We start from the raw sequence: 26,627 nt of genomic DNA, 5'->3' as shown, positions 1-26,627 counted from the left end.
CTATTTGAACAGGCAGAAACATTTACAAGGCGCCGAGCAGCAGGCTGATAGCCCTCTCTTACAAGATGTCTTGGTCATATAACTACCAAAAAGGCTCAGGAGCATCAGAATGGATTCCGAGCTGAGGAGTTTCAGAAGTACAACATTCTCGCAAACCGGCAGTGCCGCTGCTGCAACTACTGTCCAAGCTGTTAAATGTGCAACGTCGGCTAAATGACAAACCGCCGGGGTATTAAACAAAGATAGATACGTACGCCAGTTGTGGCACCCGCCTCTAGTACCCGATCTAGTACTCCGCCTCGCCCTCGTCCGGCTCGAAGCTGTCAGCAGCAACCTCCTCGTAATCCTTCTCCAGGGCCGCCAGGTCCTCACGAGCCTCGGAGAACTCGCCCTCCTCCATGCCCTCGCCAACGTACCAGTGCACGAAGGCACGTTTGCTGTACATGAGGTCGAACTTATGGTCAAGGCGGGACCAGGCCTCGGCAATGGCAGTCGTGTTGGACAACATCGAGACGGAGCGGTCGACAGAGGCCAAACCAGCATCCTCGGGGCCTGAGGTGGGAACCGAGATAGGCTTCTGGAAGTTGATGCCGAGCTTGAAGCCAGTGGGGCACCACTCAACCAGGTTGAACGAAGCCTTGGCCTTCAAAGCGCTAATTGCAGCGCTGCAGTCGCGCGGAACCACGTCTCCTCTGTACAGCAGAGCAACAGCCATGTACTTGCCATTGCGAGGATCACACACCACCATCTGGTTGTTGGGCTCAAAGCCTGCATGGCCATGTTTAGCAAAAGGCATCCATCCGGGATCGGCTCGGGAGTTTACTTACACTGGAAGGTCAGGTCGTGGACCTTGAAGCTCTCGTGGGCACTCTTGGCCGCTGATACGACAGGAGCATAGCTGATGAGGGGGTAGTGAATGCGGGGGTAGGGGACAAGGTTGGTCTGGAACTCGTTCAAGTCGACGTTGAGGGCACCATCGAACCGGAGAGACGAGGTGATGGAGCTGACGACCTGAGCAATCAGACGGTTCAGGTGCTGGTAGTCAGGACGCTGGACACCCAGGTTGCGTCTGCAGATATCGTAGACAGCCTCGTTGTCGACAAGGAAGGTGCAGTCCGAGTTCTCAATGGTGCTGTGCGTAGAGAGAACGGCGTTGTAAGGCTCGACGACAGCGGTCGAGACACGCGGGGCGGGGTAGACGGCGAACTCGAGCTTGCACTTCTTGCCATACTCGGTGGAGAGACGCTCAAGGAGGAGGGCACCAAAACCCGAGCCGGTACCACCACCAAAGGAGTGGAAGATAAGGAAGCCTTGCAGCGAGTTGCAGTTATCGGCGACACGTCGGATGCGATCAATAACACTCTCGACCATCTCCTTTCCAATGGTGTAGTGGCCACGGGCGTAGTTGTTGGCAGCATCTTCCTTGCCGCTGATTAGCAGCTCGGGGTGGAAGAGTGTTCGGTATTCGCCGGTGCGGATCTCGTCAATGGGCGAAGGGTCCAAGTCGACGAAGAGGGACCGAGGCACGTATTTGCCATTGCTCGTCTCGGTGAAGAAGGTCTCGTATGAACCGCCCTCGACGATGTCCTTGGCGTTAGGATCCGGTCGGCCATCCATGCCTAGGCCATGTTCGAGAAGGTAGCTGTCGTGCAAATCAGCATCAGCACGTGCGTCTGTTCCGAGAAGGCGGTGAGGTGACTTACAGCTCCCAGGCGCTGTTGCCCAGCTGAGTACCAGCCTGGCCGAGGTGAAGATGGAGGATCTGAAGGTGAAGCAAAAGTCAATAACATTGAAGAAACAACCGGGTTGTAAGACAGGTTGGTTTCAACCCGTCTCAGGTTCGGGTCATGTCTTGCTTCAACGCGTGCCGGTTTTTTTCGTCGGTGATAACAGCAAGCGGTAAAGCTAGCAGCAGCCCAGCCTGGCACGAGCAGAGCAGCATTGCTTTGCTTCAGGCGTCATTAACGTGCTATGTTTGGGGTAACTCACTTCGCCCTTCATGATGGAATCGCGGTTTGGGGAGTTTGTGTGGATGCAGTAGCTGAGGAATATGAAGAAGGACGAACTGAAGCTCTGCGCACAGCGCTGGATGGCTTGATAGTTAATGTTGCAGGAGAGGGCCAGCTCCTAGGAGGGAAACGAAAGGAGGTGAGGGCGGCACAGCATGTGGGGCCGGGCATAGCACTAGCAGTGGTAAAGGCGCTAAGGGGGTAAGTAAAATTAAAAGATGTTTATATTTATATATATATATATAAAATAAAAGGTTAAAATGTTAAAATATATATTAAATGTAATAATATTAAGAAGATAAAATATAATTTAAATAAAAATGATTTTTATAATATAATAAGTTTTATTAAAAGATTTATTATAAATTAAAATTTCAAAAGAATATTAAACTTAATAAAATTAATAAATTTATTATAATATTTAGCATTTATTATCTTTAAACTTTAATATATTATATACGCTTTAAAAGTTATAATTATTTATAAAAATATTAAACACGCTTTTTTTAAAAAGCTTTTTAATTTAAATAAAAATATCTTCTAATACTTATTTTAATTTAATTATTATTAAAAAAGCTATTTAATAATTAATTTAAGTTCTTTTTTAAAAAAAATTAAAACTTATATAATTTAATATATAATTATTAATTTTTATAAAAGTATTAAACTTTTTTTATTTTTTTTAAAAAACTTATATCTTTATTATTAATCTTAATAAATATTAAATACCCTTTTATAATAACTTTATAAATTTTAAATAATATATTTAATTAGTTTTAAATTAAATTAATACTAGTAATATTTTAAAAGTTAAATTTTATTTTTTAAAATATAAAATTATAATACTATTAATTTAAGTAATATCTATAATTATAATAAACGTTATTAAGGTTTTAAAAGAAACTTAATAAAATATACTTAAGTTTATATTAATAAAATAAAAAAGTATTTAAACATGTAATAAAGAGAACGCTTTATTAATATAATAAGTAATAATATTTTAGTTTATAATATAGTAATAAAAGTAGTTAAGTAAAAATATTTATATAGTAGAATTATTAAAGCGGTTTACTTTATTAATATACTAAATTACTCGATATTACTTTATTAAACTACGTTTTATTTTATTATTACGTAATCCTTTTATTAATTATTTAGCTTTATTTATTTATTTTATACTATTTATTTTATATTAAGTCGCCTTTAAATATAGTACGATATTATAGTATTAATTATTATATTAATAGCGGTGCGAGTTTATAAGTATTATCTTACGGGGTAGTTTTTTATATTAAGTTTTATATACGCTTTAAATTATTATAAAGCTATATTTAAAGTAAGTTTATTCGTATAATTAAGCTAGGTTATAATAATAACCTTTATTAATAATAATATAAAGCTATAATTAAAAAAAATTAGTTTAATTTTTAATTTATTTAATTTAAAAGCTTAATTAATTAAAATAAAATGATTATTATTATTATTATTTAAAAGATATTAAATAAAATAATTATATATAAATAAAGTATTATACTTAAAAATATAATTAATTAATCTTTTTCTTATAATTATTTATTTATATATTTAATTTTTTAAAAGAATATTAAATAAGGTTTTTATTATTTTTAATTAAAAGAATAATTATTTTATTAAAATTATTAATTTCAAACCTTTTATTTATAAATTAAAACTTGTTTTATAAAATATTATTCGTATTAATTTAATAATATAGTTTATTATTAAATAGTTTACTTTTATTATATTTTAATACTTTAATATAAAATAATTTAATTATAACGCTTTAAATTAATTAAAATCACTTGTTATTTAATTCATTAACGTGGTTTATTATTAAATTAATTATACTATTAAGTCGGCCACTCTTTTTTTTAACTTATATAATTAAACTTTAATACGTAATATTTTTATAATTATAATACCGATTTAATCGAAAAAAGATCGTATTATTTTAATAATTTAAGCGATACGAGAAGGTCGGAATCAAATTAGCTAAAGAGCTACTCTAAGCGACCGACTCCGCGGTATCGAACCTCGACGCGAAATCTAATATCTATAATATAAATTAGATCTAATTAAAAAAAGAGGTACTTTGTAATTATATAATTAATTTAAATATTTAAGGAATATTTCTTAATATTAATATTATAAGAGATATAGTAGTTTTTTTTAAGTTAAGTAGCGGCGACCGCGTCGATAAATATTAAATTAAACGCTTTATTAACCGTAACCTAGACTTTAAAACTCGAATAAACTGTTAATACGATTATTAAAGGGCTTTTTATAAAGATATAATATTATTTTCGGTTAGTTTAAGCTAATCGCGAATATTAAAATTAATATGATATTTTAAACGAAAATATATAAAATTTTAACGAAACCGGCTTTATAATAAATATAATCGAGTTAATACTCGTTATAATACGCGCCGATTATTATAAAAAAACGAAATCGATCTAATTTAATAATTAGGAATAATTAACGGCTATTAAATATATTAATTAATAACGTGTTACAGTGCGTTTAGACTAACCACTGCGCTATAAAGCAAAAGTTTCGGAAATGACTAGACGGTCATTTCTGTCTAATTCTACGCCCTAAGTGCTACCCCGCGGGGGACCAACCCGCCGATCGTAATATAAAGTTAATATATTTTACTATTATTAATTATTTAAAACTAATATTACTTCGTAAACTAATGTCGTAAATATAATTTATTAAATAATTAAATAGTTAAACTAATAGCATTATTACGCTTAATATACCTCCTTACTTTTTTTACTTACTCTAACTTTTAAATATAATACTCTATTCGCTATTAAAACGTATTTATTTAGAAAAAATTTCGAATTATTTATTAAAGTATTTATAAATTATATTACGAAATTAGAATTCTTTATCGCTTTTAAAGCCACGTATTCTATTATTTTTATAAAAAATAGTATTAAATTTTAATTTAATATATCTAGTTTAATACTTTACTCTTTAAATAGAATAATTAATAAATTAGATATATGTTTTTAAACGCTTATACTTAACTTATCGCGTTTAAAAACGGCTAATATTTATAAGTTTTAAACGTCGTTTTATTTTTAATAAATAATTTAATACTTTACTTTTATTAAAAATAAGGTTTTTATTTATTAAAAAAGCTCTTTAATATTTATTTTAAATATTATAATATAAATAATATAAAAAATATATATATAATAATATATAAAATAACCTTAATAATAAATTTAATATATACTTTATAAAAGGTTAATTTAAATTCTTTAAGTGTTAAAAAGTTAAAAAATATCTCGTTTAACTTAAAAGAGTCTTTATTATATAAGAATTCTAAAAGCTATAAAACGAGAAGATAAAAAAGAAGCGATTAGCGACTAATAAAAGCGGAATAAAGGGTTCGTTAAAACAAAGGGCGATTAATAAAAACCACTATAATATTTATAGCGAAATAAATTATAATATATAAAAAAGAACTTATTTTATATTTTATTCCTTTTATAATAATTAAATTAATTTTAAAGCTTTAAATTAATTAAAATTGTTCTCTATTTAATTCGTTACTTAATTTCATATCCTTTTTATATATTATAGTGGTTTTTATTAATCGCCCTTCGTTTTAATGTATTCCGCTTTTATTAGTCGCTAATCGCTTCTTTTTTATCTTCTCGTTTTATAGCTTTTAGAATTCTTATATAATAAAGTAACGAATTAAATAAAGAATAGTTTTAATTAATTTAAAGCTTTAAAATTAGTTTAATTTATATAAAAGTAATTAAAAGTAAAATACGTGGCTAATATAATAATGTAATCGATTTATTAATAAATTATATTGATTATTTTTAAAACTTATAAAAAATAAAGATATTATTTCTATAAAATATTAAAACTAATAAAGGTTTATATTAATTATAAAAACCTTACGGCATTTATTATTATTAAAAATTAAATAAATAATAAATATAATAATTTAAATACTTTTTTAGTTTTAACCTTATTATTATTTATTAAATAAGTAATTAAATAATCTCGTTAACGTATTAAGCTAATAACTCGATTATTAAGAGAAAGTTTTATTAAAGACTATAATTATTTTAATATAAAATTAAAACGAAAACTAAATATTATTACGATATATTTAAATTATTTATTAAATATAATTTTATTAATTAAATACGAAAGTACTTATATAAAATACGGTTTTATCTATTATTATAATAAGATTTATATCTTTAAATAATATTAAAACGAATTTATTTTAGAATTTTATAAACACCCCGCGTATAAATATTAAAACTTATTTAAAACTTTAAAATAAATTATTAAATAATTTAATTATAAAAACCTTAAACTAATTATAATTAAAGTAATTAATAAATATAACTTTTATAATAAAACTAAAGTTATTAAATACCGGTTATATAAAAAACTATACCTAATTTTATTATTAAATAAAGCGTAGAAAATAATCGTAATTAACTTTATTATTATTAAATTCTCTCTATTAAAAAAAGTTTTAAAAAAATATTATAAGATATATTTATATTTATATTAATAATACGAAAAAATATTTAAACGTATAATAAAAAAGATTCTTTATTAATATAATAAATAATAATATTTAAAGTTATAGCCTAATAATAAAAATGTTTAAATAAAAATATTTATATAATAAAATTATTAAAAGAATTTATTTTATTAATATATTAAATTAATATTTAAATTATTTATTAAAATTAAAAGTAAATATATTAAATATATAAAGTATATAAAGTAATAAAGTATATAAAGAATATTTATTATTATATATCTCGTTTTTTTTTATTAATTTAAAGATCTAGCGGATTTCGCGAGATCTCGTCGAGCTGAATTTTTAAATCTCGTTAAAATCTCGAAATCCGTTACGTAACTTCTCTTTATTTTAATTAACGCTTATATATTATCTTTATTTATATTATTTAACTAAATTTATTACGAAAGTACTATTACACGATATTTATATTAAATATTAAGTATAATTATAATATTAATTTTAATAATTAATTAATAATATAATAAGTTTTATTATTATAAGTAGGGCTATTATTATAAGTAGGGCTGTACGCGTTAACCGGCGGGGTCGAGTCGCGCTTAAAACCTCGGAAACGCTTCGAGTTATTATAGTTTCGCTCTAGGGGTGAGTACCGGCCGTACTGTTAAGTCAGGTCGTGATAGTATTATTTTTAATTAAATTAAATTATTTCTTATTATAATTTAAATATCGCTATTAACGTAACTCGGTATTAAATATAAAGTACTTATAGTTTATTAACTTTAAACGAATTAATAAGTTAAATAAATAAATTAAACTTATATTATTATATTAATTATAAGTAAAGTGCTAAGTTTTATTATTATTTATAATATATAATAATGCGAATAATAAAACTACGCGTATTTTATTATTTTAAATAAATTATCGGTATAATTTAAAAATTATTAAAAAGCTTTTAAAAAAGAGTTAATATAAATCGCGACTATATAAATTAATAAATTAAAAGAATTTTAAATTACTTTATAAAAAACTTGATTTTTATTTAGAACTAATAAAGAAATATATTAATTAAATAAAATTAAAGGGACTAAAGTTTAAAAAAATAAAACGTTTAAATTTTTATAATAAAATATTAAAACTAAACGATTAAGCGAAAATCTAGATTTTAAAAAATGGAATTATTTAAAATTATAAAAATAATTTTAATAACTAATTTTTAACTATTATTATTATTATTTAAAATAATACGTATTTAATTTATATTTTATCTTTTATTATTAAAATTAGCTTATAAAAACGCGAAAATCGATATATAATAAATAGTGGAAATAATTTATAATAAAAAATAAATCGAATAAGTATAAAAATATCTCGTTAAATAAAATAACTACTTATTAAAAAATACTTAAAAAACGCCGGCGAGGCCCTTTAAATATTTAAAGCATAATAACCGGTAAATCGAGAAGATTCGAAAAGAAAACAAAGTTTATAATATTTTAATCTACCACGCCGAAGCCCTCGTTTATTTAAACGACTATCGCGACTTTAAATTCTTAACGCTTTTATTTTTTAATGCGTTTTAAAAACGAAGGCTATATTATATTAACTTTACGTTTTAAAAACAAGCTATCTCTTTTTAATTTTATAAACGAATTTAACGAATAATAACCTCGTTTATTTCTTTTTAACAAAGTTTTTATAATTTAAATAACCGCTTTTTAATTAAAGCCTTTTCGCCTTTTAAGCGATAATACTTCTTTTAAATTCGTTATAAAAATTAAAGGGAACGCTTAACTTATTATAAACTTAATTAATACGAATATATTTTTAATACTTCGCGACGTTTTTTATTATTACGTATTATATTACTTTTATAAATATAAGGAGAATATAATATAACTTAGAAACTTAAATCGTTAAAAAAAAAATTATAACGGCGCGCTGTAAAACTTTTAGCTTTAAATCGAGATTTTTTAATACAATTAAATACTATAATAAATATATATTTAAAAAAAAATTATAAAAACTTAATATAACGGTATATATTTAATACTTATAATAATTAATTACTTTAAAAATGAAATAAATAAAAGAAAAGGGATAGTATTTTAACTTAATTTAAATATATAATTAAACCTACTTTTAATCCGGCCTTATAATACGTTAAGGCGCGTAGAGAATTTAATATAAAAAATTACCTTAAGAATTAACGTTTATAAACCTATTTATAATAATAAGCCTTATTATATTATATTATTATTATTATAGTAATTAATATTATAATAATAAACTACGATTTAGATTATTTAATATAAAATAAATAAATAAAGTTAAATAATTAATAAAGGGTTATATAATATTAAAATAAAACGTAACTTAGCGAAATAATATTAAGTAAGCTTAGTATTACTTAATTAAATAATAAAGAAATTAATAAAAAAGAAGTTAAATATATAATAATAACCTTTTTAATATAATTTATATTAATACTCTTTAATAATTAATTTAAATATTAATTCAACTTATTATTATATAAATATCTTTATTTAACTACTTTTATTATTACGTTATAAAGTAATATTATTACTTATTATATTAATAAAGCGTTTTTTTAATAATACGTTTAAATACTCTTTAATATTATTAATATAAACTTAAATACGTTTTATTAAGTTTCTTTTAAAACTTAAATAGCGTTCGTTATAAAATAAAAATTCGATAATAATTAATTAATTTTAAAAAAGTGTTAACCTTTATAGCGCTTATAAACGTAAGCTACTCTTTAATTAATAGATTTATATTTTTTAGCTTTTAAAATATTAGTTTTATATATTTCTAATATTACTTTTTATTTTTAAAGTAAATTAAAATATCCTTAAAATATATTATAATAAATATATTAAAGTATTCGCGTGAAATATATTTAATTATAATTTAAAAACTAGTTAATACGTTAATTTAATTAAATAATATACTTTAATATTTAAAATATTTATATTTAATATAAAACGTAGTTCTTTTAATACTAATTAAGTTATATATATTAAAGAGGTTAAATACTATATAAATATTAATATATAATAATTTATTTTATAATTTATTAATTAAAAGTAAAAGGTATTACTTTATTATAACCTAGCTTAACTATACGACCTAGACTTACTTTTAACAAGGCTTTATAATGCCTCAGAATATATACAAGACTTAGAATAAGCTAACCCTACTTAGTTAATATTTATAATTTATTAATAATAATAAACTAACTCGTTAAGAACGTAATAATAATTAATATAGAAAAAGCACGGGGTAGAATAATAATAATAATACTAGGCGATTAAAATAAACTAAATAACTAGGCCTAGATAATTAAAACCGGATAGCTAAGCTTAAGTAAGCTAAGACTATACGAATTAAACGGATAATTAATTTAAGTTACGTAAAGATAAAATAATTAAAAAGTTAATACCTCTCGAGATCTCGCGAGACCCTTAAAATCCCTAGGAATTAAAGATATTAATAAAAGAGAAACGAGATATATAACGATAAATATTCTTTATATATTTAATATAAATATTTTTTATTTTAATAATTAATTTAAATATTAATCTAACTTATTAATAAAGTAAATAGTTTTAACGATTTTATTATATAAATCCTTTTATTAAACCACCTTTATTATTACTTTATAAATTAAATACTATTATTTATAATATTAGTAAGGCGTTTCTTTTATTATATATTTAAATAATCTCTTATATTATTAATATAAACTTAAATATATTTTATTAAGTTTTTTTAAAACCTAGATAACGTTCGTTATATTTTAATCACTTTTATTTTTATAAATTATTATTTAAACCTTTAACTAATAGCCTTATAAGAATTATGTCTACACCTAGCCTTAATAACACCGTCCGATAAGGAAATATTCCTATCGCTACCCCTAGTACCGCTTAGTGAGACCCTGCTATAGAGGTTAATAACAACGATAGCAACGATGACCTTAAGCCGTAAGCGCTGGCTAAACGAATTAAAGAACTCGAGTAAAAGAAGTCTAATTACTAGCACCACTACGCTAAACTTAAAAAAGAGCGTAACGAGCTCTTAATTAAAGATACCTTAGAATAAATACCTCACGATATTAATAAGTTATATAAAAATGTACGTCTTTTTTATATAGCTATTAATATTATTTAAACCTTTATTATATTTAAAAAAATATAAAGATTAATATATTAATATTATTTAACGAAATAAGTAAAAACTTTTAAAGCTTTTTTATTTAAGTTTAAACTTATTAACGATTTTATAAAAAACGTTCTAAAACGTTACCTAGCTAGTCGTCCACATTACCTCGTTCTTTAAAAATAAGGCGCTCGCTTAGTTCGAACCCTATTTAAACGAACTTGTAAAAAACGATTAATAAATTAAACTATGCCGCACAAAGGCTTAATAGATTTTTAAAAGCTATAATAGTTTCGAATAAGCCTTTAAATCACTCTTTTAAAAACCTAATAAAAAGCGATAAGCGGAAAGAGAACTCGAAACTCTTAAATAAAAATGATTAACCGCCTCTTATACCGTCGAATTCCGACGTATTATAGCTCGATTAAATTATATTAACCGTACGAAAACTATAATATATTACCGCGGATTAAAAAAACGTTAAGGATAAACTTAACCGGCTTAATACCTTTAATAATTTCTTTTTATATATAAAGCTTACTATTAAAATTTATACTCGTATATACGAGTAACGCCGCGAGAAGCAAGGCGGGCAATAACGATAAACTAATCGAATCTAAGCTAACACGAGACGACCACGTCACTACGATAACACGGCGTCGAAAAACATCACGGCGTATAACTATTATTATAGACTTATAAACCTCGACGTTTTTAAATATAATAGAAAAAATAACGTTACTTATTATAACTATTAAAGGTATTACGCCTTAAAATATTAATCTTTAAAAAAGGATTTTCGAAAAGTCCTCGAAAAATAATATGTTAACACTACTCGAGCCGAAGGCACCCCTATAGCAACTATTAAAGGAAATAGCGCCACGACTAGTTACTGCAACTTATCCTAGATAGCTTATTACGAAGATAGGTACACTATATACCTAGCGGATAAAGAAGGAACTAAATAGTTCCTTAAAGCCCCCGCAACTAAGGAAAGTCGTAATTAGAGCGTCGTAATAATACGTAAAGAAATTACCTCGACGTATAACGACCTTAGCGATAGCGAAGGCACGACTAATTAATAGGAGTAACCTATAAGTTACGAACGGCTAGTAAATATACTAATAAACGAGCTCGTAAACGAAATTGTTCAGCCTCGAAACTTACGGATCGACGAATGGTTAGCTATCCCGGGTATTCCTTACCGGGACTTAAGATACCTACGTGTTACAGTGCGTTTAGACTAACCACTGCGCTACGAAGCAAAAGCTTCGGAAATAACTAGACGGTCATTTCTGTTCAATTCTACGCCTTAAGTGCTACCCCGCGGGGGGACTAACCCGCCGATCGTAATACTACGCTAAGTACTCATGACGGCAAGATTCGATTAAAGGGTTAATAAAAATTACACCGTAAACGACGACTTTTATATCTCGCCTACGAACGATATATACTTTACCCTCTTATAAATATTATATATATACGACGCCTATATTAAACACCTCGCGAAGAAACTCGAGAATAGATAATTTCCTCGACGGATTAGTAAATAACTAATTTCGTACTTATACCTTAACGATAATACTAAAAAGATTCGAACATTTATACCGGATAAACGACGAGCGTATTTATTAATATAAAAAAACTTTTAATAGTTATAATAATACTACTTAAAAAAACGGGATAAAAAAAAGTATCTCGAGAACTAATACTATAAATACGCTTAAAAAATCGCGAGCTTATAAACGTTTAAAAAAAAGTACTTAACATTTTTAAAATATACGAGTATATAACCGATAAAAAAACCCTTTTATTATAATTAAAAACTAGTTAAATAGCCCTGAACCTCAACGAACTTAATAAACCTTTAAGCTACTTAATAAACCCGAATTCCAAGTATTAAAGCTAATACTTTATACAGGGAAAGGTATAAAAACACCTCTATTGGCGTACCAAGTAACACCACACCGAAAAAGAAAAAAAGAATAGTAATGATATAATACTAAATCACAAAAGCTTATCACCTACTTAAAAAAATATCGGCCGGGAAATAAACGCCGTCGAATATAAAAAATTAATACTAAGCGAACTTAAAAAGGTCCCTATATTAAATAACTAATAATTAAAATATTTTTAAATATATTATATTAATAATAAACGTAAAAAGAGTTTATATTAAAGCGGTACTCGATAGCGGAGCAGAAAAAAACTATATTTCACTACGAATTATTAATTCCTTCGAGCTCGAATAAAAAAACGCCTTATACCGATTTAAAACCGTTAATAAAGGATTTATAACCTACGAAAATAAAAAAGGATAAAGAAAAGTCGTGAATTTTTTAATCGATATTAAAAAACGTTATAAACGAATTACGTATAATGTTACGGACGTCGTAAAATACGACATAATTTTAAAGATACTTTAATTATAAGTAAATAATTTTAAAATTAATTAATAAATAAGCTAACTTTAATAACATATATTAAAAAAGGTTTTATTAATAAATAACGGTTTAAAAAGCAACCTCTTAATAAACTTAAGATATTTAAAGTATATATTATTATTAAAAAGCTTAAGCTAAATATTATATCGATTATATTAAAAAACTACCGGTAATTCGAAGCTTTTTTTAACGAGAAGCTAAAAATAAGCTTACCGCTTTATATATAATAAGACTACTAAATACCTTTAAAAAAAGAAAAGAGCTTGCCTTTATATTAATTTATAAACTTAACTAGGAATATAAATAAGCTTTAAAAAAATAGTATAAAAAACCTCGAAAAAAAAGTTATATAATTATTTATATCGCTAATAAGCTTCCTTATCCTTTTCGTACTAAAAAAAGTTAAAGACGAGAAAGTTAAGTGGCGTATATATATTAATTATTAAAAGCTTAATAAAATTATTATTAAAAACCGATACCCCCCTTCCTTTAATTAGTAACCTACGAAATAAGCTACTATACGCTAAGATTTTTTTAATACTTAATTTTCTTAATATATATAACCTAATCCGTATTAAAAAAGGGAAAAAATAGAAAACCGCGTTTCGTATTAAATATAAATATTTTAAATACTAAGCTATACCGTTTAATTTAATTAACGCGTTAACTAGCTTTTAAGCTATAATTAATTATATCTTACGCAAATACCTTAATAAGTTTATTATAATATACCTCGATAATATCTTAATTTAATTTAAAAGCGATAAATAATGTATAAAGTTAATACTTTAAAAGCTATAAAACGCTAACTTATTAATTACTTACAAAAAGCGAATTCTATTAACGATTAATTATATTTATAAAATATATAATATCCCTCGGAGAAATTTAAATAAAACTTTCGAGAATTTTAATAATTAAAGAATAGCCCACGCTTATAAGCGCTATAAAAGATAAATGTTTTTTAAAACTAGTTAATTACTACCGGACTTTTATCCCGCATTTAATAAGTTATCGACATTTTTAACGAACTTAATAAAAAAGGATAAACTATTTTTATAAAGGGAAAAAAAAAAGCCGAAGCCTTTTATATTATAAAAGAAAGTATCTTTAACGAATTAATACTTCGCGTAATAAACCCTACGAACCTTTTAAAATTAAAACTAATATATTAAATCATGCGATCAGAGGGTAACTAAGATAACGGGACGATAATAAAAAAAAGTCGCACCTTATCGTATTCATTTTTAAAAAGCTAATTAAATTAGAGCTTAATTATTAAATTTATAATAAAGAGTTAATAACTATTATTAAGGCTTGCGAAAAATAGAGATATTATTTAAGCGAGACGGTAAAACTAATAAAGGCTTATATTAATTATAAAAACCTTATAACGTTTACTATTATTAAAAAGTTAAATAGATAATAAATATAATAGTTCGAATTCTTATAGGGATTTAACCTTATTATAATCTACTATAAAAATAACGAGAACGGTCGCGCCGATATATTAAGCTAATAACTAAACTATTAAGAAGAAGTTTATTACAGTGCGTGTGGACTAACCACTGCGCCATAAAGCAAAAGCTTCGGAAATGACTGGACAAGTCATTTCTGTCCAATTCTATACTATAAGCGTTACCCCGCACGGGAGACAACCGTCGGCCGTAACAAAGTTTTACTTAAAACGCGAACTATTTTAAGATACGACTAAAACGGTAACTTTACGCCGTTACGTTAGCTAAACGCTATAAACCGTGTTTAATATAATAATAACTAAGTTATTAAGTTTAAATAACTTAATCGAACCCTTGATTTTATTAATTATATTAATGATTACTTTAAGGACCGCGAAGGCTTTATTTTTTATCGAAATAAGATCTATATCCTCGAGTAATACCGTAAGGACTTTATTAAAGAGTTTTAAAAACACCTCGCGCATAAATACTAAGGAGTATTTAAAACTTAAAAACGGATTACTAGGTAATTCGATTACGAAGACTTTAAGCTAATTATAACTAAGATAATCGGCGAATATAACGTTTATAATAAGGTTAAACCCGCTTAATATTAATTATATAAAAAATTATAACTAATTTTACCGCTAAATAAAACGTAGAAAATAATCGTACTTAATTTCGTAATTAAATTACCCTTATTTAAAAAAACTATAATTAAGGTTATCTATAGTAATATCTTAATAATTACGGATAAATTTATAAAGTTTACTTACTTCTTATCGTATAAAGAATCTCGCGATACTAGCGACCTAGCTTATACGTTTTTCCGAACGATCATTAATTAATACGAATTATTTAAAACGATTATTTATAACCGAAATAAACTATTTATCACTAAGTTTTAAAAGTTATTTATAACGTAACTTAGCGTTAAATATAAACTATCTATAGCTTACTACCCGTAAATAAATTAATAAACCGAGCGGATAAATAAAATACTAAAATAAAATAATTAAGTATAATTATTACTTATAACGTAATTTATTTATAATAACGCGGATAATAAGTGTATATATATTTTATTATTTCGAACGAACTACGAGTACGACCTAGAAATTATTAAGAAACTTTTTAAAAAAAATCCAGTACATATCGCGACTATATAAATCGAAAAACTAAAAGAATTATAAATAGTATTATAATAAAATTAAAAGGATCAACTTTTAACGAAGGAAAAAGAATTTACCTCTTTCGCCGAAATACTAAAACTAATTGATTAAATAAGAAATTAAACTTTAAAAAAAATCGGATTATTTAAAATCGGAATTTCTTTTTAAAAACTAATTACCGATTATTATTATTTAAAATAATATAGACATACCCTATATTTTATATTTTATTACTCGAACTAGCGGCCGAGAATACCTTAATTAATATACGGCTAAAAATCGAAATAAATTAATACGAATATAAAGTCGAGCGAATTATTAATAAACGGAAAGTAAAGCGAGGCCTTTAATACTTTGTATATAAAAAGGGTATTTATTATAAATTAATATTTAAAAACTTAAGAAATTTTTAAAATTGTTTTTTTTTTTAAAAAACTTGAGGCGTTCGAGGCGGAATAAGCCCGAACTCGGATAATAAAATCGGTTTTAACGAAACGTTAAAATAAACCTCGTTTTAATTAAAAGAAAAATCCGATGAAAAAATAAAAACAACCTTCTAGGCCGGCTTAGCCGCCGCTTCTTAACGAGCCTCCTCTTTAGCCTTTTCTTGTTATTAAAACGTTAATAAAAACTATATTATAAAGTTAAAATTCTTTATCGCTTTTAAAGCCGCATATTTTATTATTTTTATAAAAAACAATATTAAATTTAAATTTAGCGCATTTAATTTAATACTTTATTATTTAAACGAAGTAATTAATAAATTAAATAACGTATCCTATAAGCGAATATCTTATATAAACGAATGTCCTATTTTTTTATACCTTTTTTAATAAAATATAAATTAATTTTATTATAACGTATTTAATATATTAAAATTAATCGGAATCCTTATTTCTAGATACTTCTATATCATTCTAATAAGTACGCGTATTATGCCCGGGCTCTCCGTAGATTCTATAGCGTTATAAGCGTATCCTAAACGTTTTCGTATAACTACTCTTCCGACGCGATTCGTCTTATAACTATTTATTAACGTCCCTTTAAAATTATAAATCTCCTCTAGCTTATATATGAAGTGATCTTTTATCTTATAGCCGTTTCTTTTTCGTACGGCGGCGCCGGCTAAATATTTTATTTATTTTTTAAAGTGTCGCGTTCTTACTTTTTAAAAGAGTAACTCGGTATATAATATATATTATAACCTATACGATCTAGTTAAAACTAATTAAAATAAATATTAAAAAGTTATTTTAATATTATATAATACGGTTTTAAACGTATTTAATTTAAGACTAAGTTTTAATTAAGTTATTTAAAATTTTTAATTCTTAAGGGATAAATAAGCCGGAAAACGTCCCCGGAGGTATTAAAATATATAGTTTTATATCTAACTATGAAATAATATATTCCGGATTATATAAAACGAATCCTGTTTTTTAAAAGCCTTCTTATATATTCGAAATAGTAAAAGTCGTTTAGAACGCTTTTAAAAACGCTAATAAGAAGTTTTCTTTTAAAATATAAATAATATACGCCCGTATAAAATATTTAATTTCTTACCCGTATACTTTTTTTAATATATAAAAATAACCGATATTAATAGGTTAAAACTTATACGACGAATAAGAAGGTATATAAAGTATAATAATCGAGTTTTTTTTATAGTAGAGCTCGAAAGTTATCGAGTGGTGGCTTTCATAGCCGTTTAAAACTAAAAAGTAATAACAACCCTTTATATAAAACCTAATATATTAATTAAAATATCAAATCTAGTTCTCGCCTCTTTTATTCATAATCTAGCCATTTTTAGTAACTATGATCACCTAGTCCTTCAATAATAAACTATTTTTATATTAAGAAAAAAGGTGCGTTTTCTTAATAAAAATAATATACAGAGGGATGGCGTAACTATATAATCCGACGCCTTAAATAATTATAACCTATTCCCGGTTCTTTTATTATATTACCTTAAGCCTTCCGCGTCGATCAGAGGTGGTTACGATTATTTCGGATAAGATTTAACTTATAAAAAAGCTGGTCTCGTTAAAGTTATAAATATCCTCCTTTTAAATCCCGTATTTATAAATTATATTCTATACGAGGGTAAATTACGCGCGATACGCGTCGGGATCTTTATAAAAAACTCTTTAATAATCAATTCGTCAGTTAAAATACGTCCGGAGGTCTAGTTATTATCGTATAAAATTAAAGGCTTAATTAACGCCAACGCGTCCCGTATCGCGTAAATTAAATAATCGATTCGCTATATCTTTTATATTACTTAGTTAAGAAAGAAACGATCGCGTATTTAAATTAATAATATATTAAATAATCGTATTTTTTTTAAAATTTAAAAGCTTTCGAGAATTCGTAAATATTTCGCGTAATATAGATTAATTATTTCGTTTATACTATAAAGTTTTTAATAAAACGTAATAAATTAATATAGCCTTTCGTATGTTAAAAATTAAGTCTTCTTAGAGCGCTTAAAGCGTTAAAATTATATTACTCTCTTTTTAAAGTTATAGCATTTTCGGACGTAAAAGAATATAAAAAAAGGTTGAAGCTATGAAGAAATTTATAAAAATAGGATATTCGCTTATAAGATACGTTATACGTTTTTAAACGTTTATACTTAGCTCGTCGCGTCTAGAGACGGCTAATACTTATAACTTTTAAACGCTGGCTAACCTTTAATAAACGACTAAATACTTTATTTTTATTAAAAGTAAGGTTTTTACTTATTAAAAAAGCTCTCCGATATTAATTTTAAATATTATAAACTAAGTAACGAAAACTATATATATAATAATATATGAAATAACTCTTATAAAAGATTAAATACGCACTTTATAAAAGGTTAATTTAATACTTTTTAAGCGCTAGAAAATTAAAAACTCGCGCGTTTAACTTAGAGAAGCCCTTATTATATAAGACTTTTAAAAGCTATAAAACGAGAAGGTAAAAAAGAAGCGTTTAATAACTAATAAATACGGAACGAGGGGTTCGTTAAAGCGGAAGGCGACCGGTAGAAAGCGCTATAATATCTACGGCGAAATAAGTTATAATACGCGAATATATAAAAAAGATATAGAATTAAATAACGAATTAAATAGAGAATAATTTTAATTAATTTAAAACATTGAGGTTATATTAATTTATATAAAAGTGATAAAATAAAATAAAAGTAGACGATTTAGTAATATAGCCGACTTAGTAATAAACCACGTTATAATAGTTAAGTTTTTCGTTTTCGTTTTTTTTAAATAAAGAGGAAAAGGAAGCTTATTAATAATATAAAAGGTTATATAACTTTTTTTTTAAAATATTTCCGTAATATATTTCTTAAAGATTATTACTACTCTTAATTATATTTATAAATTAATATAAAGAGAGTTCTTTTTTCTTTTATTAAAGTATTTTATAATTCTATTATATATAAAATAATAAGCTTATTTTTAACTCTTTAGAAAAAAAAGCTTATATCGATATTTTTTTTATAAAATCGTTCTAATATTTAGCTTACTTTTTTAATAATAATATATATTTAAAATATTTTAAATTTATTAAAGTTTTTTTTTAAATCGTTATTTATTAAGTAAACCCTTTTTAACGTATTTTATTATAGTTAGTTTATTTTTTAATTATTTTTAAAAAAAGCTTTATTTATAATTAAAGTTTTTTTAAAAATCATATTATACTTTATAACATTTATAATATTATTCTTAATTCGTTTATAATATTTTTTAAATATTAATTAAAAGGTTAGCGATTTTTTATAGTAATTTTTATATTTATAAGTTATAAATCTTTTATTAATATTTTTAAATAAAAATAAAGCGTTTTTTCTATTTTATTTATATTCGAAAGAGTTAATAATATAATATTAAATATAGTTTTTCTACGCGCTATTATTAAATAATGTTTTTATATAAACTTCTTTTATATTTATTATTAATATAATATATTTATAAATTTTTAATTATTTATTATAAAAAACCTTTTTTAGCTTATTTATTTTATTTCTTATATATAATAGCGTTTATTACTTATTTAATATTCTTTTAAAATAAGTAATAAACTTTTATAATTAAATATTATATAGCTATTATTCACCCTTTTTTTTAATAAGAAATTTTTTAATATATTAGCGGAGGTGTTTTTATACCCTATTTTATATAAAATACTAGCTTTAATATTTAGAATTCGAGTTTCTTAAATTATTTAAAACGTTATTAAGTTTATTAAAGCTTATAATTACTTTATAAGGTTTAAATTATAATAAAGCTTTTTTAATTAAGTATGTTTTAATAAAAACTAAATATTTATTTAATATTTTAATAATAATTAAAATAGCTTTTTTCTTAAAGTTTTTATAAATTATTAATATTAATTTAAAAAGCGCAGTTTTAATTAAAAAGATTTTAATTAACATATTATTTTTAAATAAAAAGTTTTTATTACTTTAAAAAATATAAGTTTTTTTTTTTAAATTATTAAACCTATTTTTAAATTATTAATAAATCTAAAATTAATAATCTATTTTTTTAAAAAATAACTTTATATAATTTATTAATAATATTTAATAAAGTTATGAAACTTAATAAGTTAAAAAAAACCTTTAAATTATAATTATTAAAATAGCTTATAATACTAATAAATTTATAATTACAATCCTTATTTAAATATTAAAAGATTTATTTATTTTAATAATTCAAGCGACATAAGTTCTTATAAATATTTTAAGTGAAAAGGCTATTATAAAAAAGTATAACGTTTGTTATTTTATTTTATATTATTAAATTAATAGCTAAACTTTAAAACGCGAATTCGATATTTATATTATAAATTAAATATAAATAACAAGGAGGTACTTCATAATTATATAATTAATTTAAATATTTTAAGAAATTTTTAAATATAATTAATTTTCTTACTATATCGCGCGGCGATAAATATACTAGTATATATTAAGTTAATCGTGTTATTAATCTTAATACTTACTTTTAAATTTAAATAAATCGTTAATATAATTATTAAAGGGTTTTTTATAAAATTTAAATATTATTTCCGATTAATTTAAACTAGTTTTAAAAATTAAATCGATATATAATATTTTTAATAAAAATATATATAATTTTAACGAAAGTAGCTTTATAATAAGTATGATTAAGTTAATATTTATTATAATACGCGCCGATTATTTTAAAGAAGCGAAATTAATAAAGGTTAATAATTAAAAATAAGTAATATAGTTTATTACTAAATTAGTTATATTATTAAATCGGCCACTTATTTTATATTTTATTATTTTTATATAAATTACGTTAATTTTTACGCTTTAAATTAATTAAAACTACTTTTTATTTAATTCCTTATTAAATTTTATATCCTTTTTATATATCCACGTATTATAACCTGTTTCGCCGTAGATAATATAACGCCTTCTACCGGTTGCCTTCCGTTTTAATAAACCCCTCGTTCTATATTTATTAATTATTAAACGCTTCCTTTTTACCTTCTTATCTCGTAGCTCTTAAAATTCTTATATAATAAGGGCTTTTTAAGATTAAACGCGTAACTTCTTAATTCTCCGGCGCTTAAAAAGTATTAGATTAACCTTTTATAAAATATATATTTAAACTTTTATAAATTTTTTTTATATATTTTTATTATTTAGTTTATAATATTTAAAATTAATATTGAAAAGTTTTCTTATTATATAAAACCCTTATTTTTAATAAAAATATAATGTTTAATCGTTTATAAAGTTAAATAACGTTTAGCGATTATAAGTATTAACCGTTTTTAAACGTAACGAGTTAAGTATAAACGTTTAAAGATATATATTTAACTTATTAATTATTTCGTCTAAGTAATAAAGTATTAAACTAAATACGCTATATTTAGATTTAATAACATTTTTTATAAAAATAATAAAATACGCGGCCTTAAAAATAATAAAGAATATTAACTTTATAATATAATTTATTAACGTTTTAATAAATAGTTCGACTTTTATTAAATAAGTATGTTTTAATAACGAATAAAAAATTATATTTAGAGTTTAAAAGAAATTAAAAGTGTAAAAAACTATATTAAGCGTAATACTACTATTATTCTTATAATATTCCTCGAATTCGCCGGAAAAATAGCTTTCGTAACCGTTTAGGATTAAAAGGCGATAAGGGCCCTTCGTCCGCGCTTTTATATATTTATCGAAATACTGTATCTAGTTTAAGACCGTTTCGTTATCGCTTTAACCGGTAGAAATCGGTATAATCACTTAATTACTTAGTAAATCGTATTTTTAAAACTAGTTTATAAAATAATATTAACTTTAAATAATTAAAAACCGCGGAATATATTAGCATTATAAATTAATATATTTAATAGCCGTTAAATATTTTTAATTATTAAATTAAATCGATTTCGCTTTTTTATAATAATCGGCGCGTATTATAAAGAGTATTAACTCGATTATGCTTATAATAAAGGCGGTTTCGTTAAGCTTGATATATTTCTATTTTAGATATCGTATTTCATTTTAATGTTCGCGATTAATGCGAACTAGCTAGAAATAATACCTATATCTTCGTAAAAAGCCCTCTAATAATTATATTAACGGTTTATTTAAGTTTTAAAATCTAGGTTACGATTAACAAAGCGTTTAACCCAGTACTTATTAATATAGTCGCCGCCGCGCGATTTTTAAAAGAAATTAATTATATTTTTTATAATATTAATACTTAAAGGCATTCTTCGTATATTTAAATTAATTATGTACTTACTAAGTACCTCTTTTTTAATTAGATTTGATTTATATTATAAGAAATAAATTTCGCGTCAAGGTTTAGCTAATACCGCGGAATCGATCGCTTAAAGTAGTTCGAGGAATATCGTACACTTTTATAATAGCTCTTTAATTAATTTAATTCGGACCTTTTTATATCGCTTAAATTATTAAAATAATACGAACTTTTTTCGATTAAATTAGTATTATAATTATAAGAATATTTTATATTAAAGTTTAATTACGTAAATTAAAAAAAAACATATATTAAATAGTTTAAAAAACGTAATAATAAAGTTATAAGGAATTTAAAAAGTAATTATTATTAGCGATTAATATATAATTAAAATTAAAACTAAAAATGTGATTGTTATTAACGATTTAATAAATATTTAAATAAAATAAAATAATAAATATTCCGCTTTATTAATATTAATAATAAAGATAAAATTAAGTTTATAAATATATATAAACGGCTTATAAGTTTATAATTTAAAATATAAAGTTAAAACTAATACTAAAGTAATTTTAAAATATATAAATAACGAAACTCGCCGGATTATAAATTATAATAATTAATATAATAAAATAATGAATTATTTTAAACCCGCTTAATTAATTATTTTAATAAATATAACATTAATTTTAATATAATAAACGTATTAATTATTTAAAGTAAAGAGGTTTTTAATAAGTATTATATTAATAATATTAAAATAAAAGCGAGAATAAATTATAAAGCGAATATTAATTAGTTTTATAAATAACCTAGTTAAAAAAATAAAGTACTTTTATAGTTATACTTATAATAAATATTATTAAATATAAACGTTAAATAAATATATATATTCGTAAATAATAAAATAGTTCTTATTATTTCTTTTTTTAATAATATTAAATAAAAAGATAAAGATTAAATAATAAATTAAAAAAGTGTTTAATATGTTTAAAAAGTATATATTATAAAAATAAGCTTTATAATTATAATATATATTTATATTATAAAGTATATAATAAAAATAGTTTTTTATCTTTAATATAACTTTTATTATAAGCTTTAAGTTTTATTATTAAAGATAAAAAGAAATTTAAGAAAAGTAAATATAAAAAGAAAAAAGTTTATAAATTTTTTTTAAAAAGTTTAAAAATAAGTCTAATAAGTTTAATAATAAAATTTCTTTTTTTTAATAAATTATAATTTACTTAATTTTATTTATTAAATAATTTAAGCTTTAAAATAATATATTATATTTATATTATATATAGTTAATGTAATATTTATAACTAATATTTTAATTTATTTTATATAAAATACTAAATTAAATTATATTTAAAATAATATAAGTTTTACTTTTTTAATATTCTTAATTATATATTTTAATTTAAGAAAGTTATAATTAATAAGGTTATAACTTATATAAAAATAAAAATAAAAATATTTTTAAATATTATTAAACTTATTAACCTAGTTTATTATTAAGCGAATTATAATACTTTTTAATTCTTTATTATTTTTATAAAAGTTAATTAATATTATTTAATACTTAATTTAATATTTTTATATATATTTATATATTATAGCGTTTTTAACCGGTCGCTTTTTATTTTAACGAACCTTTATTTTCGCCTTTATTAATTATTAAACGCTTTTTTTTTTACCTCCTCGTTTTATATTATTTAAGTTTCTTAAATAGTAAGCGCTTTTTAAACTAAATTCGCGATTACTTAACTCTTTACCGTTTTAAAAAGCTTTTTTATTAAGTTAAAACCCTACCTTTAATAAAAATAAAGTGCTTAATTATTTATTAAAGGTTAAATAGCGTTTAAGAGTTATAAGTACTAGTCGTCTTTAAATATAATAAGTTAAGTATAAACGTTTAAAAATATATATTTAACTTATTAACTAACTTTTTAAAATATTAAATAATTAAATTAATTACGGTTAATTTAAATTTAATCCTATTTTTTTTTAATAAAATACGCGGCTTAAAAAGTAATAAAAAACTTAAGCTTTATAATATAATTTATTAACGCTTTAATAAATAACTCGACTACTTTTAAATACGCACACTTTAATAACGAAAAAAATATAATATTTAACGGCTAAATTAAGTAAAATTAAATAAAAATATTAAGCGTAATAATAACGTGGTTTATTATTAAGCGGATTATATTTCTTCTTAAACTAATTTCTTTTACTCTTTACCACTTTTATATAATTTAATTTAATTATAAAGCTTTAAATTAATTAAATTTACTCAGTATTTAATTCGCTACTTAATTTTTATATTCTTTTCGCATATTCGCGTACTATAACCTATTTCGCCGTAACCACCGCAGCGCCTTTTACCGGTCGCCCTCTGCTTTGACGAACCCCTATTTTTATTTTTATTAGTCGCTAGACGCTTTTGTTTTACCTTGTTGTCTTGTATTTTTTAAAATTCCTTAATAATAAGGGCTCTTTTAAGCTAAACTCGCGATTTTTTAACCCTCCGGCGCTTTAAAATAGTTAAATTACCCTCCTTTAAAGTACGTATAAAAGTTATTTTATAAGTTATTTTATAAGTTATTTTATAAGTTATTTTATAAGTTATTTTATTTATACCCTTTATTACGTAATTTATAATATTTAAAATTAATATTACAAAGTTTCTTAAATACTTAAAGACTTTATTTTTAATTTAAAAAAAGTATTTACTCGTTTATTAAAAATTAAATAACGTTTAAAGATTATAAGTACTAGTCGTGTTTAAACGCGATATATTAAATATAAGCGTTTAAAAACGTATATTTAGTTTATTAAATATTTTATTTAAATAATAAAACATTAAACTAAATAGGTTATAAATAAATTTAATATAATTTTTTATAAAAATAATAAAATATGCGGCTATAAAAGCGATAAAATACTCGAGCTTTATAATATAATTTATTAACGCTTTAATAAATAATTTAATTTCTTTTAAGTATAACTATAAATAAAGTATAATATTTAGCGGCTAAAATAAATAAAAAGATATATTAAGCGTAATAATATCTTTATTTCTATAATATATTTTAAATTATATTAAAATATAATTTTCGTAGCCGTAGCCGTTAAAAATTAAGAAGCGATATCGACACTTCCTTTATAATATAATATATTTATTAAAATACTTAATTTAATTTAAGCTTATTTATTATTAGTTTATTTATTAAAAGTTAGTTTAATTATTTAATCGCTTAGTAAATCGTATTCGCAAGCTTAATTCGCGAGTTAATATTAGCTTTACACGACTAAAAATAGCTAAATATATTGGCTTTATAAATTAATATATTTAATAGCCGTCTCTTATTTTTAATTATTTAGTTATATTAACTTCGCTGTTTTATAATAATCGACGTGTAATAAACGTTATTTAAGTTTATATTAATAATACGAGAAAGTATTAAAACGTGCGATAAAAGAAACGCTTTATTAATATAATAAGTAATAACTCTTTTAATTAATAAAATAATAATAAAAGTAATTTAATAAAAATGTTTATATATTTAAATTCGGTAAAATTATTTATTTTATTAATAAATTAAATTAATATTTATATTAATTATTAAAATAAAAAGTATTTATATAAAATATATAAGGAATATTTATTACTTATATATTTCATTTCTTTTTTTATTAAATTTTAATTACTTTGTTTTAATTAATTATAATTTATATTTTTTAATTATATTTAATATTACTTAATCATGTTTAGTAATACTTAATTCTACTCCGTTAAACTATATTTCTTACTTATATTATTACGTAATTAAAATCGGTTATTTAATTTAATATATTTATTTAAATCTGTTTATTTAAATTTATTTATCTAGATTTATTCGTTTAGATCTATTCGTTTAAGTCTACTTGTTCGTTATTTATTTATGTAAAGTCTTTCTTTTAATAATTATTATTATACCCTTAACAAATAAGTCCGTTATTATTAATAAGTTATAAGCTTTAATATTAAGTTTTATATAT

At 23.2% G+C, this 26,627-nt stretch overlaps 1 protein-coding gene across 1 annotated transcript; it reads right to left on the bottom strand.

Moving 5' to 3' along the window:
• Positions 1–286: 286 nt before the first annotated feature.
• Positions 287–2,001, bottom strand: PG994_011320 (uncharacterized protein; the record flags this gene model as incomplete). The annotated part of the gene is made up of 4 exons (XM_066862729.1): positions 287–768; positions 828–1,642; positions 1,704–1,762; positions 1,990–2,001. 4 exons carry the CDS (start codon positions 1,999–2,001, stop codon positions 287–289), a joined length of 1,368 nt encoding a protein of 455 aa, XP_066711839.1.
• Between the last annotated feature and the right edge of the window lie 24,626 nt (positions 2,002–26,627).

Source organism: Apiospora phragmitis (genome assembly GCF_038363925.1).
Source record: "Apiospora phragmitis strain CBS 135458 chromosome Unknown utg000010l:1.0-9815664.0:1.0-9183399.0, whole genome shotgun sequence".
NCBI classification, from domain to species: domain Eukaryota; kingdom Fungi; phylum Ascomycota; class Sordariomycetes; order Amphisphaeriales; family Apiosporaceae; genus Apiospora; species Apiospora phragmitis.
The sequence above is the reverse complement of the archived record's forward strand: the minus strand, read 5'-3'. Positions and strand labels throughout refer to the sequence as shown.